Source organism: Dipodomys merriami, unplaced genomic scaffold (assembly GCF_024711535.1).
Source record: "Dipodomys merriami isolate MVZ:Mamm:240054 unplaced genomic scaffold, mDipMer1.0.p SCAF_70, whole genome shotgun sequence".
In the NCBI taxonomy this organism is placed as follows: domain Eukaryota; kingdom Metazoa; phylum Chordata; class Mammalia; order Rodentia; family Heteromyidae; genus Dipodomys; species Dipodomys merriami.
The window spans coordinates 612319-629080 of record NW_027206291.1 but is presented as its reverse complement, the minus strand read 5'-3'; the positions used below and the strand labels follow the sequence as shown (position 1 = coordinate 629080).

The following is a 16762-nucleotide window of genomic DNA, read 5'->3' as shown; positions in this document are numbered from 1 at the left end:
GACTGGATTAGATGGATCAACCCTCCATCTAATGCAGCTGTTTTTCCTTTACGCACTGTAGGTCCAGTGGATGCGAATAGTCAACAGCAACTCCAATATTGGACATTTTCTACCAGTGATCTACACAATTGGCACACCCAAAATGTCCCCTTTTCTGAGAAACACCAGGATTTAATTCATTTGCTTGAAACTATTCTCTTGACTCATCAGCCGACTTGGCATGATTGCAGTCAGCTTTTACAGGTCCTTTTTACCACCGAAGAGAGAGACCATATCCGAGAGGCAGCCCGGAAACATATCCCTGGCCCCACAGGGATCCTGCCCTGATCGCTGCCTATTTTCCTGAGATCCAACCAACATGGGACTACAATACAGTTGAAGGTAGGGAGCGACTCCTCGTCTACCGCCAGGCTCTGTTGGCAGGTCTCAAGGTGGCGGCTCACTGACCTACTAATATGGCCAAAGTTTATGATGTTAGACAGGGAGGAAGTGAAAGTCCGGCAGCATATCTTGAGCGGCTCATGGAAGCTTTTAGTCAATATACCCGTATGATCTTGAGACCCAGGAGTCGGCTCAGATGATTATGTTTGCCTATGTAAATCAAGCTGCACCAGACATAAAGAGAAAGTTGCAGGCTCTAGACAAACTTGGTGAGAAGTCTATTAGGGATCTAGGAGCCACAGCAGAAAAGGTTTACAATGAGAGAGAGACAGAGGAGCAAAGACAGGAAAGGAAGGACAGAGAACGTGAAATTGAGCGTGAAAAGAGAGACCAGACCAAGGAAAAGAGGCCAGACTTGTTGGACTCACCACTATCGCATGCTGAGCACACCTGGTTCACAGACAGCAGCAGTTTCATTCGAGATGGAAAAAGGTACACGGGTGCAGCAGTCACCACGGACACTGAGATAGTGTGGGCAAAAGCCCTACAAATGGGAAAAGGGAAGAGACTAAACATTCACATGGACAGTCGGTATGCTTTTGCCACTGTGCATGTCCATGGAGCCATTTACCAAGAGAGGGGGCTGCTTACAGCTGAGGGAAAGACTATTAATAACAAACAAGAAACTTTAAGCCTCATCTGGGCCATATGGGAACCAGCAAATATTGCCATTATGCACTGCCCTGGCCATCAAAAGGGACTGATTCTATAACCAAAGGAAATAACTTGGCCAATCAGGCAGCTAAGGAGGCGGCCCTCCAGCCCAGAGCAGAAGTACTGACTCTAGTAGACCCAGGGCCACGAGCTTTGCCTCCTGAGCCTTGGAGTGGATAAAGAAAATTCCCATGGTCTATAAACCCCCAGACAGAGAAGGAAAAGACTGGGGGGAAACTGGTAAGGAGAAACTTATCTTGCCACAAAGACTGGGCAAGAGGATTCTTAAGAAAATCCATTGGGCCTTTCATATGGGACCCAGAAGGCTGCTTGACTTTCTCCAACACTCAGAAGTAAAAATTAGGCAAGGAAATCAACTCACTGAGGACATTGTTAAAAATTGTAAAGCCTGCCAGCTCACCAATGCCCCCAATCAACCAGTTACAAAAGGAGCTCGCCTCTGTGGAGATAGCCCAGGTGTGTATTGGGAAGTAGACTTCACAGAAATTAAAACTGGAAAATTTGGATATAAATATTTGCTAGTTTTTGTAGACACCTTTTCAGGATGGGTTGAAGCCTACCCAACAAAGCATGAGACCACGAACATCGTGGCTAAGAAGATCCTGGAAGAAATCCTACCCAGGTATGGCTTCCCATCCACCATCGGGTCGGACAATGGACCGGCCTTTGTCTCAAAAGTAAGTCAGGGAATAGCCGAGACACTGGGGACAGATTGGAAATTGCACTGTGCTTATAGACCCCAGAGTTCAGGGCAGGTAGAATGAATCGGACTCTAAAAGAGACCTTAATTAAATTGGCCTTGGAACTGGCGCAGACTGGGTATCGCTCCTTCCTTTTGCCTTGTTTAGAATAAGAAATTCACCCTATCGGCTTGGCTTTACTCCTTTTGAAATAATGTATGGACACCCTCCACCCATTATCCCTAGCCTTCAGACTGAATTGCTTGCTGATTTGGATGATACTGAATTTCTGTGTAAGCTTGACTGTTTACAGCTGGTGCATAAGAGTATGTGGCCCCAGCTTAGAGCATTATATGATTCTGCTTCTATTCCTACCCCCCATTTGTTTAAACCAGGGACTGGGTGTTTGTTCGAAGGCACAACTTGAGATCTCTGGAATCACGGTAGAAGGGACCTTACATGGTGCTTCTGGCTCCACCCACTGCCCTTAAGGTGGACGGCATTGCTGCTTGGCTCCACTGCTCCCACGCCAGACCTGCTGACCCCTTTGTCCTGGATGACCGTGGGGAAACATGGGAAGTCTCCAAACATCCTACCCAACCAATCCGCATATGCCTCAAGAACAGAAAAATGGATTGATTGTTACTGGTATACCCGTTCAAGATCAAGAACTGTTGGAGTTTAGTTTTGGGCCAGAGCCACAAGATTGTGGCTCAGGACCATAAGTCAAGGGGGAGAATGAAAGGTTAAAGTTTGAGGCAGTGACTACCACCTGTTGCTTTGCTAAGCAACACGTGGTGGTAACCAAAACACCTGGTTGATTGTGTGCCTATATAAGACTGAGCTTGGGGCTCTCCTCCTAGGCTCTGCTGTGTTGGAGTGTAGGACAAGGCCTGAGCTGCAGCCCATTTAAATAAAACATCTGTAGAGTCTGACTCTCGGTGGTCTTCTTGTGGGGGGTCCTGCGACCTTGGCATAACAGGGAAAGGGTGTTGAAGGTAGCAACTAAAGCAAGATTAGATGAATAGAAAGAGGAGACATCTCAGTCTTGTCTAAGAAAGGATTTTTTTTTGGTGAGTTGTGGGGCTTGAACTCGGCCTGGAGATGTCCCTCAGTTCTTCAGTTCAAGGCGAATGCTCTACCACTTGAGCCACAGCACCACTTCCAGTTTTCCAAGTGGTTTATTGGAGTTTCATGGACTTTCCTGCCCAGGCTGGCTTTGAACCATGATCCTCAGATCTCAGCCTCCTGAGTAGCTAGAATGACAGGCGTGAGCCACTGGCGCCTGGCTAAGGAAGGATTTCTGCAGCTTACAACCATCCTGCTGGCCTGTGGTAGTGACCGACTCCAGGTGAGCCGCTCACCTGGACAGCTCCTGGTGCTGAACACAAGCTTCATCCAACAGCCAACAAGGTGACAGGACCGGAGTCCAACCCACACAAGCGAGCTCTAGCTCGGCCTTGAAGGAGTCAGGTCTGTGAAGGAGCCTAGGGGAGCCCAGAGGTCCCTCCTGCTCTCCAGCTGGAAACGCAGCCTGACCAGTGCTTTGATTCGGCCATTGTGAGATGCTGCCTGGGAAACGTCAGCCAAAGCATTCGGAGAATACTAATCCACAGAACAGAAGGACCACAGACAGAAGTTATTTAGAACAGGTGTGTTATAGTAAGCATGTGATGCCATGCAATTACTTAGGTCTTCCTTTTCTATTTTTGTTTTGTTGGTCCTGGGGCTTTTTGAGCCACAATGCCAGTTGTGGTGGTTCATTGGAGATAAGAGTCTCACAGACTTTCCCGCCCAGGCTGGCTTTGAACTGTGATCCTCTGATCTCAACCTCCTGAGTAGCTTGGGTTACAGGCGTCAGCCACCAGTGCCCGGCTGCCTTTTTCTTTTTGATGAGCACTTAGCTGTACATATTCTACACCGTGCTCTATTAGCACAATATAATCCACAGGGGGATTTCATTGCCATGTTACCATGCATATATGTACTTTACCGTGGTCAAATTCACCATTCCTCCTACTTCTTTCCCTCGGTATCTCCTCCTCTAGTCATATGGACCTTATGCTATTTTCATACATGTATCTTCTCCTTACCCCACAGTGGCCACCTCTGAAAATCTGCCCCTCAGCCTTCATGTCATCTTATCATTGTCATCATGGCTGTTTTTAATTCTCTCTTTGAATGAGAGATCATGACAGGTATTCATCTCTCTGGGGTTAACTTAGATGGCTCAATGTCATCATTTAAGATGTGTCTCTCCGATTGGGCAACATAGATGAGAAAATTGACCAATACAGAGATATCAGGATGGTATGCAGTTGTGTAGTGCTGGAATCAACATGATCAGGAGAGGTAGTTTTAATTGGTGATCTATCAAGGAGTGGTACACACACACAAACACACACAAACACACACACACGTGCACAAACATAGTCTCTGATTTTTTTCTGATAAAAAAAAATCTCACAAATGTCCTAATTACAATATGATCACCACACACCACAGTAGTACGGCTGATGGCTTTTATTTTGTATGTATGTTGATCCTGGGGCTTGATCACAAGACCTGGGCACTGTCCCTGGGCTTTTTTTTTTAATTTTTTTTCGTGAAAATACTGTACAGAGGGGTTACAATTACATGGGCAAGATAATGAGCACATTTCTTATCAAGCATTGTAGCCTCCTCCTTTGTTTCCCCTTCCCATCCTCCCCCTCTCCCCCACCCAATCCTCCCTGCTCCCCACCACCACCACCAAAGTTGTAAAGTTCGTTTTCGACATAACGACTTGTACATCTCATTGTTGCAATGGGTCCACCTGTATCCCTATTTAAACGATTTGTTTTCCCTGGGCTTTTATGTTCAAGGATAATGCTCTACCACTTGAGCCACAGCTCCAGTTCCGGCTTTTTGATGATTTATTGGCGATTAGGATCTCAAAGACTTTTCCATCCAGGATGGCTTTGAATTGTGGTTCCTCTCTGTCTTCTAAGTAGCTGGGATTATAGGCATGAGCCACTGGTACCCAACAAAAAGAAAATTCCCCCGTGCCTTAGCGTGCTTTGTACTCCAATGATCGCTTGTGATGCCAGAGAGAAGCCTTCAGATTTTGCACAGGGCGGTGAGCATGTGCTTGCTTGGATGTTTTTCTCTCATTTGTGAAAGTTGTTAGGAGAGGATGAGCAGTAATAAAAAAATAAAAAAACAAGTTTGTGAAAATTCATGAGATAACCTGACATGTTGAATCAAAGTTCCTTCACACAGCTATTTAAAGATAATACAGGGAGGGGAGAATAGCAACAGAACAGAGGAAATGGATGAGGAATTACAAAGGAGGAGAAACACACAGCAAGGGACCAGCAGGAGGGAACACGGGCAGAGTCCACTGCAGGCGTGAGCCATAATATCATAGTTACAACTGTTAGCATGTGCGATGTGATACGCCAAAAATTATAAAACAGATTCGTTATTGTTTAGTGTGTCACCTGTTATTTGTGACGGGAAAAAAAAAAACCTTAAAATTTTGTTTTTGGCCGGGACTCCAGTGGCGTTCACTGTAATCCTGTCTACCCAGGTAACCGAGAGCTGAGAATGATGCTTCAAAGCCCACCCATGCAGAAAGCCCGTAAGACGACCTCCAATTAACGATGAAAAAGACAGAAGTGGACCTGTGACTCGGGGGTAGAGTGTTAGCTTGGAGTGAAAAAGCTCAGGGATAGCACCCAGGCCCTGAGTTTATCAGGGGCAGCATCCAGAGCCTGAGTTCAAGACCCAGGATCAGGACAAATGTGTGTGTGTGTGTGTGTGTGTGTGTGTGTGTGTGTGTGTGTGTGTGTGTGTGTGTGTGTACACACACATATATAGGAGGAACAGGGGATTGATAAATGGGAAATTCCAAATGTGCTTTATTGGGAAGGTGGAAAATCGCTGGAAAGTTGGAGGAAATGGAGCTAAGTAGCTGCGTGAAGAACAGGAGTGCCTAATTTGAATTGTGGCCAGAAGCTAAAATCAGAGACAAATAATCCTGAGCAATGACAGAGGATAAAATATGCTGTGCACCCATCATCCGACCAGGTGCAACCTCACGTACCGACTCCCGTAGTCACGGACACGATTTCACCTCAGGAGGACGGGCACTTTACTTAAAAGCCTTTCCAGAGCCCTCTTGAGGTCTTGGTTCCTGAGGCTGTAGATGAAGGGGTTCAGCATGGGCGTGACCACCGTGTACATCACCGAGGCTCTTGCGGTGGAGTGTGAGTTTCGGGTGACAGCAGAGCTGAGGTACACCCCCAGGACTGTCCCGTAAAACAGGGAGAGCACGGACAGGTGAGACGCGCAGGTGGAGAAGGCCTTGTACCTCCCCTGAGCGGAGGACATGGCCCGGACGGAGGAGACGATCTTGGAGTAAGAATACAGGATGCCGGTGAAAGTAATGCCACCCAGCAAGAAAGCTGCCAGATAGATCAGCACTTCATCGAGAAAGGTGTCGGAGCAGGCGCTGTGGACCACCTGGTTCAGCTCGCAGAAAAAGTGGGGGATTTCGCAGTGGGCACAGAAGTTCAGCCGCAGCACCATGGCGCTTTGCATGGTGGAATACAGAACATTCACCATCAGAGACCCCAGCACCAGCACCGCGCAGAGCCGGGGGCTCATGATGGCCGCGTAGCGCAGCGGGTGACAGATGGCCACGAAGCGGTCGTAGGCCATCACCGCCAGCAGGAAGTTGTCCAACCCTGCAAAAATCAAGAAGAAAGACATCTGAGCCACACAGCCCGTGTAGCTGATGGCCCGGCTGTGCGTGTGGATGTTGAGCAGCATCTTGGGGACGGTGGTGGAGGTGAAGCAGACGTCATCCAAGGAGAGGACGGAGAGGAAGAAGTACATGGGGGTGTGGAGGTGGGGGTCAGAGCTGACCGCCAGGATGATGAGCAGATTTCCGAGCACAGTGACCAGGTACATGGACAGGAAGAGCCCAAAGAGGATGAGCTGCGTTCTGGGATCTTCTGAAAATCCTAAGAGTATAAACTCTGACATCTGGGTGTCATTCATTCTCTGGCCCCATGTGGCAGATGTCACTAGCAAAAGAGAGAAAGAATACAAAGACATGACAAATGGTACAATGCCAATGTGGAAGGGGCACAGTGGTATAGATCCTCTAAGTCCTTACTTCAGCCCTCCATTTTGTGTATCACTGATTCCCATTCATTCATTCCTTGACTATTTCTGAGTTCAATTTGCAGTCTCCTATTACTCTTTTTCCCATGCTGTTAGGTATTCTTTTATGTGTGTGTCAGTCATGGGCTTGACCTGGGGGCCTGGGCGTTTTCCCTTAGCTCTTCAACTCAAAGCGAATGCTCTACCACTTGAGCCATAGCGCCACTTCTGGTTTTCTGGTGGTTCATTGGAGATAGAGTCTGATGGATTTTCCAGCTGGGCTGGCTTTGAACCACGATCCTCAGGTCTCAGCTTCCTGAGTAGCTAGGATGACAGGCGTGAGCCACAGGCACCCAGCTCAAAAAAAATTTTGTTACTGTTTATTTCCATTGCATTCAAAGAATGCAAAGAGGAACTTAGAGAGAACCATGTGGCAGCTGCTTATCCAGGAAATCTACAGATAGATCTACACTCTAACAAAAAATCAAAAATGGCATTGCTACCCTCAGGCTTTCCAGGCCTAGAGAGTCACACTGAGTAAGAGATTATTACACAGAAATATACACCAAAGCCAGGCGCCATTGACTCATGCCTGTAATCCTAACTACTCAGGAGGCTGAGATCTGAGGATCACAGTTAAAAGCCAGCCTGGGCAGAAAAGTCCATGAGACTCTTATTTTCAATAAACCACCAGAAAACAGGAAGTGGCACTGGGGCTCAAGGGGTAGAGCACTCGCCTTGAGCTGAAATGCTGAGGGACAGCGCCCAGGCCCAGAGTTCAAGCCTCACGACAGACAAAAAAAAATTCAGATCAAAAAAATGGCAAAGAAACACATGAGGAAATGTTCACTATCCCTGGTGGTGAAGGAAATGCAAATAAAGACAACCCTGAGATACCACCTTACCCCAGTCAGAATGGCCCACATCCACAAATCAGCCAACGACAAATGCTGGAGGGGATGTGGAGAAAGAGGAACCCTATTACACTGCTGGTGGGAATGTACACTCATACAACCACTTTGGAAAACAGTCTGGAGGGTCCTCAGAAAGATAAAGATTGACCTCCCTTATGACCCAGTCATACCACTCTTAGGCATCTACCCTGAACAACAGGAACCAATATACAAGGACACATGCACCTCCATGTTTATTGCAGCACTGTTCACAATAGCTAGGATATGGAAACAACCCAGATGTCCCACCACAGATGAATGGATCCGAACATTGTGTTATCTATACACAATGGAATATTATGCAGCCATTAGAAATGACAAAATAATGGCATTTGCAGGGAAATGGATGGAGCTAGAAGAAATCATGTTGAGCGAGGTAAGCCAAGAGCAAAGAGATAAATGGTACATGGTCTCCCTGATAAGTAGATCTTAAATCCAAAATGTTAGATGATATGACAGTTAATAAGACTTGAGAAACAAAGGATTTCCACTCATCTGGTGGAATCACTACTAAATAACCCCATGCTGCTGATCACATGTATGGTGTATATGTGCGCACGGGAGGGAAACCAGGAGGACGACACAGAACTAGAGGGAATCAGGGGAAAACATACAACAGCGGGACCCATCAGCTGCACTGGACATTGACCAAAATGAACTGAGCAACTCAATGGCAGCGATGGGAGGGAGGGAACGGGTGGGAAAGAGGGAACAGCTGATGCTATGCAAAACAAAAGAAATGTACAGATCACCCAATGTGGAAGAAATGACTGCATTGTCAAAGCTCATAGAACTCACAAATGTTATAGACCATGATAGACAATTTATCCTATGAAAGTTAGAATGTGTTTGTGACTTTAACTAAGCATCACTATCCCACAATACTGTGAAATTTGGGAAATTACGTAACCACTTAAGCATAATAAAGAATTGGAAAAAATGCAGATCGAAACAACTCTGAGATTCTACCTTATCCCAGGTAGACAGTCCATTATCAAGAGAACAAATGATAAGGGATGCTGGTCAGGATGGGGCCAGAACTCTAAGACATTGTGGTGGTAATGTAAACTTTTTCAACCACTCTGGAAAGCAATGTGAGGCTTCCTCAACACAGTAAACATAGGGGCTGGGAAGGTGGCTCAGTGGTAGAGCGCTTGCCTCACATGCATGAGGTCCTGAGTTTGATTCAAGTCCTCAGCACCACAGAAGCAGAAAAGGCTGGAAGTGGTGCTGTGGCTCAAGGGGTAGAGCACTGCCCTTGAGCTGAAGAGCTGAGGGACAGCGCCCAGGCCCAGAGTTCAGGCCCCAGGACTGGCTATATATATATATATATATATATATAAAACATAGAACTTCCCTATGATCCAGCCATTCCACTCCTGGACATTTGTTCAAGAGACCACAAAGAAGGATTCAACAAAGCTCCATGTTTCTGGCAGCACGATTTGCCATCATCAAAAAATGGTATCAGCCCAGATGCCCCTCAATGGATGAATGGATCAATAACAACAGACAGACAGACAGACAGACAGACAGACACACACACACACACACACACACACACACACACACACACACACACACACGTGCATGGAATTCTCCTCACCCATAAATGGGAAAACCCAGAAAAAAATTTGTATTCAGTGAAGCAAGTCGAGCCCAAAGAGACAGCAGATGTAGGTTTCCCTGGTGTGTGGAAGCTGGATTCAGCTCATCCGTTTATAAGTAAACCCCCTGGGTGGTGTGCAAGTGTACACAAATATATTGACTGAAATACGGTAGATTCAAGGGAGAACTCAAATAGGGTAATTCCTTAGAAAGACAAGAGATAACCTTCAACGAAATAAAACACTAGGAAAACTGCAGTAGGGAGATGGGGTCAAGGGGAAAGGGGTAGATGAATGAAGAGGAGAAGAGGGGGGAGAATGGAGTCAAGAATTCAATGCACAGGAAGAGTGAGGGAAGGGGAGGGAAGGGGAGGGAAGGGGAGGGAGGGGAGGGAGCGGAGGGAGGGGTCAGAATGCTGAATGGGGTGGCTCTGACCTACATGCATTGTATTCACAAACTGCTTCATTCAATAGCAAGTCCTTCGTACAACTACTTAAAAGTAACGATGAAATTAAATAGCCAGGCACTGGCAGCTCACGCCTGTCATCCTCAGGAGGCTGAGATCTGAGGATCGTGGTTCAAAGCCAGCCGGGGCAGGAAAGTCCGTGAGACTCTTATCTTCAATTAATTAGAGAAAAAGCTGGAATGGACACTGTGGCTCAAGTGTTAGAATCCTAGCACAAGGACAGTGTCCAGGCCCTGAGTTCTAATCCCAGGAATGGCAAAAAATAAAATAAAATAAAAATAAAAGATAATACATTTTTTAAAGAAATACATTTAAAAAGCAAGAGAGATTAAATTCCTGAGGTAAGATTTTAAACGTTCTACGGTCCCTGCACAGGTGGTGAGGAAGGGAATCTTTCCGTATCCTGGCTGCCTTCCAAGTCTAAGCACATCTCCCAGGAGCACTCACAAACGCTGAACCATCCAGAACAATCCCTGGGAAGACAGAGGAAAGGGAATCTTGTTTTGGTAGCCTGCCGCAAGCTGAACCTCCCTCACGTGAAAAGCCCCGAAGAACACCGCTTGGGCAGTTCTTGAATGAAGCGTTCCAAGACATTTCTCTTGAGAAACTCAGTATTGAGTTGGTTTCCGTGACTTACTGCCTTTTGATGGATGCATTTCTCTAACTGTCCATTTAGATGGGTATGCGCATAATAACCACATCCTTCTCCTTTGCCTCAAACAGTTATCATTTGTGGTTGCTAAGAATATTAAGAATGTCTCTCCTCCCTATTTTTAATGAGTTTTATTATTATCTGTTAGTATTGCAGTGTACCAAGGGGCTTCTGCTGAGCAAAGCAGGTTGTGAATGTATCTTGATCAATGTCATCCTCTCAATATTCTCACCCTTCCCTCCCCTACCCAGCCCTTCCCCCATTCGTCTGAGTTTTGTAGGATATACATTGGATTCCTGACCACACTCCCTCCATCTTCTCTTCATTCATCTACCCCTCTGCCCTTGATCCCAGCCTACCCCTTCCAGGACCCACTTCCTGATCGCCTAGCTATTGTTTTTGCCAGTCCTGGGGCTTGAACTCACGGTCTGGGTGCTGTCCCTCAGCTTCTTTTGCTCAAGGCTAGCGCTCTAACACTTGAGCCACAGCGCCACTTCTGGCTTTTTCTGTGTCTGTAGTGCTGAGGAATGGAACCCAGGGCCTCATGCATGCTAGGCCAGCACTCTACCACTGAGCCACCTTCCCAGCCCCAATCCTAGCTATTTTTAATATGTTTTATTATTATTAGTGGCAGTCACTGTACTCTGCAACAGAACACCAAACCCCTTCCCTCCCGTGTAAGGGAAGCTTTGGCCATCCAGGCCTTCCCTTCTTGTGACAAGATTGCACTCAACTATTTTGGAGCAGCTTAAACATTAAAAGTGGAGGGCTGGAGCCGGGCACTTGTGGCTCACGCCTGTAATCCTAGCTACTCAGGAGGCTGAGATCTGAGGATCATGGTTCAAAGCCAGCCCGGGCAGGAGAGACTGTGAGACTCCTATCTCCAATAAATCACCAGAAAACCGGAAGTGGCGCTGTGGCTCAAGTGGTAGAGCGCTCGCTTTGAGCTGAAGAGCTGAGGGACAGCGCCCAGGCCCAGAGTTCAAGCCCCACGACCGACAAAAAAAAAAAAAGTGGAGGGCTGGGAGGTTGGCTCAGTGGTAGAGCGTTTGCCTCGCATGCATGAGGCCCTGGGTTCGATTCCTCAGCACCACATAAGCAAAAAGAAAAACCGGAAGTGGCGCCATAGCTCAAGTGGTAGAGAGCTAGCCTTGAGCTGAAGAGCTGAGGGACAGCGCCCAGGCCCTGAGTTCAGGCCCCACAACCAACAACAACAACAAAAAAAATGGATATAAGTCCAGTGCTGGTGGCTCACGCCTATAATCCTAAATACTCAGGAGACTGAGATCTGAGGAATGTGGTTCAAAGCCAGGCTGGGGAAGGAAAAGTCCATGAGACTCTAATCTCTAATATAACACCAAAAAGCTGGAAGTGGAGCTGTGGCTCAAAGGGTAGAGCACCAGCCTGAGTGAAGGGAAAAAAAAGCTAAGGAACAGCAACTAGGCCATGAATTCAAGGTCCAGGATGGGCACACACATACACACACACACGCACACACACACACACAAGAATTATGGGCATGGGGCTGGAAAGGAGGCTCAGTGGTAGAGTGCTTGCCTTGCATGCATGAGGCCCTGGGCTCGATTCCTCAGCATCACATAAACAGAGAGAGCTTGGAAGTGGCGCTGTGGCTCAAGTGGTAGAGCGCTCACCTTGAGCTGAAGAGCTGAGGGACAGCGCCCAGGCCCAGAGTTCAGGCCCCACGACCGCCACCCCAAAAAAAATAGGGGCACAATATTATTCCACAAGTCTGTAGAAAACAGGAGATTTCCACTGAATGGGACTGGTGGAGGAATGTGGGTGTGAGGAGGTCATGAACAGATGGAAAATGGCTCCATCATGGAAACGAGAGACACCCTGGCTTCCCGGCTCCCCGGTGGCACCCAGCAGGCTCTCAGACTCACCTGGATGGGTTCTGTGAGCAGAGGTGCTCAGCATGGAAGTCCACACGTCCTTCCCGGCTGGGTGGTGGTGGAGTCAGTAGCTGTGTAGACCTGGGACCGTGGGCAGAAGCGAACGTCAGCCTCGCAGCCAGATGACGCCACAGCTGACAACAACGGCCGTGCAGGCCAGCTGCACCAGCCGGCAAACACAGAACGAACGGCGCAGCTGAGTCTCTTGGCCCCTCAGCACGTTCTTCTGTTTTATTCCAGCACAAAGCACCCGCTTTCCCTGTGGGACATCGCTCTGAGAGCCATTGTTTCCCTGCGGATTCTCCACTTCTGAGACCCCTGCACAAATGCCCAGCGCGCCCCTCTCCTCCTTCTCCACAAAATCCCTCTGTTCTCCAGAGATGTGTACTCCTGACACCAGACCCTGTTCCAAGACTAATTAAACCTGTCTGAAAATGGAAACAAAAACAAAAGGGTTTTTTTTGCTTTTTTTTTTTTTTTTGTCAGTTGTGGGGCTTGAACTCTGGGCCTGGGCGCTGTCCCTCAGCTCTTCAGCTCAAGGCGAGCGCTCTACCACTTGAGCCACAGCGCCACGTCCAGCTTTTTCTGCTTATGTGGTGCTGAGGAATCCAACCCCGGGCCTCATGCATGCAAGGCAAGTGCTCTACCACTGAGCCACCTTCCCAGCCCGTTTTTTCTTTTTTCCTTTGTTGCTGTTTTTGTTTTCTTTTCCTTTTGTCTTGTTTGTTAGTCTTCGGGAGGGTAAGAAGGGGACCACAGATACAGAGGGACAAAGGGTGAACCAATGCAGCAGTGATGCTCACTAGACATTATTTTAAAAATGAACTACGCAACTTATGGGTAGGAATGGAAGGGAAAAGCTGGGAAACAGCCAGGAAAGGGGTAACATTGCCCAAAAAGAAATGTATTGGTGCTGGGCACTCACTCCTGCAATCCTAGCTACTCGGGAGGCTGAGATCTAAGGATCATGATTTAAAGTCAGCCCAGGCAGGAAAGTGCATGAAACTCTTATCTCCAATGAACCACCAGAAAACCGGAAGTGGTGCTGTGACTCAAAAGGGGTAGAGCACTAGCCTTGCAGCAAAAAGCTCAGGGGCAGTGTCCAGGCCCTGAGTTCAAGCCCCATGACCAAAAATAAAGAAAAAGGGATAAAAGAAATGTACTCATTCCCTGTCCTATGTTATTGTGATCTCTCTATGCATCACCTTTGTAATAACAATTTAAAATTTTTTTAAACAAATACCCTCATGAGCATCTCAGATCTAAACACCCTAATCTGCTAAAACTCAAGTTAACAGCTAGGGCAGTGTGTGAACTGACACACCGAAGAATAACAAACACATGCAAACAAACAACTTGATTCACTGATTTATTTGTAGTATAAAAAGCTTAGAAATCGGGCTGGGAAGGTGGCTCAGTGGTAGAGCGCTCGCCTTGCATGCATGAGGCCCTGGGTTCGATTCCTTAGTGCCACATAAGCAGAAAAAGCCGGAAGTGGCGCTGTGGCTCAAGTGGTAGAGTGCTTGCCTTGAGCTGAAGAGCTGAGGGACAGTGCCCAGGCCCAGAGTTCAGGCCCCACGACCGACAAAAGAAAAAGAAAAAGAAAAAAATCTTAGACATGGCCTGGGTTTTCGAATACATTCCCTATCCTTGGATACTGGCTATGATATTTTTAGTACAAGAATTTTTTAAATTATTTAGTGTAATTAATGTCTTCTAAGGTGAGATCACCTCAGATTTTATACAAAAAAACTATAAAATAAATACAAATTTCGGGCTGGGAAGGTGGCTCAGTGGTAGAGCGCTTGCTTTGCATGCCTGGGACCCTGGGTTCAATTCCTCAGCACCACATAAGCAAAAAGAAAAAAGCCGGAAGTGGTGCTGTGGCTCAAGTGGTAGAGCGCTAGCCTTGAGCTGAAGAGCTGAGGGACAGTGCCCAGGCCCAGAGTTCAGGCCCCACAACCAGACCCAAAAAATAAATAAATAAATACAAATTTCCAAATGTTTTGGATCCAAAATGGGGGGGGGGGGAGGATTGCCTAAATTAGGGAAGGAGGATGATAAAATGAAGATGGCTGGATCACATACAGAGCAGGAAATTTTAATCGATGTTTAATAAATAGTTTACTAATAGGTCATTAATATTAAAATACATTTTAATTAATAGGTCTAATAGATAGATTTTCACTTAGAGAAGTTAGAATCAGAAAAACAGAAACTCCAGGAATAAAATGTAAATGAAAAAATTCTATGTTGCATTTACCAGCTGATAAAATAACCCAGGACTTACTCTTAGACTTTGAGTCTGGGCAGCCTTGGGCATTTCTTTAATCTCAGTACAACGGTACGTCTTATTGTTTCTGACTCATAAAGCCTTTGTGCTTTTTGTTGTTGTTGTTGTTGTTGTTTGCTGGTCCTGGGATTTAAATGTAAGGCCTGGGCGCTGTCCCTGAGCTTTTTTGCTCAAGGCTAGCTCTCTACCACTTGAGCCACAGCTCCACTTCCTCATGAAGTCCTTTTTTTTCAGGGCTCTGGATATCTTTGTCCCTCAGGATGTAGATAAAGGTGTTCAGCATGGGGTGACCACAGTGTAGTACCCATCACATGGGCAGTTGCCGTTACGTGTGAGTTTGGGGTCACGGCAAGAACCGAGGAGCACACCTAACTGTACAACTCAAACGAAGAGACAGCGGAGAGGCGGCGAATGCAGTGTCCTTGCCCTGAGCTGAGGAGGTGGCCCGGCTGGAGGGAACGATCGTGAAGAGCACAGGATGGCGTGGAGGGGCCACAGACCGCAGCAGAGCTGTGAGTCACTCTGTCACTAACACGGGTGTCAGAGCACACATGGCAGACCGCTTCACTAGGACACAGAAAAAGTGGGGGGTTTCTGGGTGGGCACAGGAGGACAGGCACAGCACCACTAACATTCATCATCAAGGACCCCAGAAACAGCAGCACACAAAACCGGGGATTCGTGTTGGCTACGTAATGCAGGAGGTGACCGATGGCCACAAAGAGGTCCTAGGCCCTCATGGTCAATGGAAGGATGTCCAACACTAAGGAATATGAAAAAATTCATCTGGGCGACGCAGCCCGCATAGCTGATGGCCTGGCTGTGCGTGTGGAGGTTGAGCACCATCTTGGGGACGGTGGTGGAGGTGAAGCAGATGTCCACGAGGGACAGGTTGGTAAGGAAGAAATACATGGGCCTGTGCAGATGGCGGTCTGCCATGATGGCCAGGACGATGAGTGGATTCCCAAGCACAGCGATCAGGTGCCTAGACAGGAAAAATCCCAAAAGAGATGCAATCTGGAAGCAGTGCAGCAATGGACTTGGGTGTGTGAGTGTCTTCGCTGTATCCTCACCTGCAGGAGTACATTATCTAAAAATTTTGACTTCAGACAATTTAGGAATGGTATGAGGTGGTTGGGTAGACAGGGGACAAAGGATCCAAATGCACAGTTCTATCTTAGATATAAATTCAAGGAAGTTACTGTACAAGGTGATTATTTCAGTTGCTGATACATTGTCTTCTTTAAGAATATTATAAGCTGAGTGCCGGTAGCTCATGCCTGTAATCCTAGCTACTCAGGAGACTGAGATCTAAGGATCGTGGTTCAAAGCCAGCCCCGGCAGAGAAGTCCCCATCAGTCTCTTATCTCCAATTTAAGAAACTGGAAGTGGCACTGTGGCTCAAGTGGTTGAGCACAAAGAAGCTCAGGGACAGTGCCCAGACCCTGAGTTCAAACCCCACTAGATAGATAGATAGATAGATAGACAGACAGACAAACAACGTAATGCCAAGTGCCCTCACCACAAAATGAGAGCTATATATGGGAGTGCACAGGATATTAGCTATAATTAGTCCTTCTGCAAAGTGTACAAATTATGTAAAAAGAAGGAAACACAAAAAGATCAATGGTTATAATAATATCCCCATGGTTTCAAGACAAGTGAATACAAACTGGGTTCCAGTAGCTCCTGCTTGTCACTCTAGTTACTCAGGAAACTGAGAAGTGAGGACCATGGTTCAAAGCCGGCCAGAGCAAGAAAGCCCATAAGATTCTTATCGCCAATTAACCAGCAAAAATTTTTAAAAAGCCAGAAAGGGAGCTGTGCCTCGGTTGGTAGAGTGCCACACCAAAACATAAAATAAAATAACATAGTGAGTCCAGTTGTATAGATGGATGAAGGTATCATCGATTGCTTTTCTGAAGCTAAC

The 16762-nt window shown here is 47.0% G+C and overlaps 1 protein-coding gene across 1 annotated transcript; it reads right to left on the bottom strand.

Annotated features, from left to right (window-relative positions):
* Positions 1-5909: 5909 nt before the first annotated feature.
* Positions 5910-6827, bottom strand: LOC138817807 (olfactory receptor 7A10-like). Its single transcript, XM_070008505.1, has one exon. The coding sequence runs from the start codon at positions 6825-6827 to the stop codon at positions 5910-5912; it is 918 nt and encodes a 305-aa protein (XP_069864606.1).
* Between the last annotated feature and the right edge of the window lie 9935 nt (positions 6828-16762).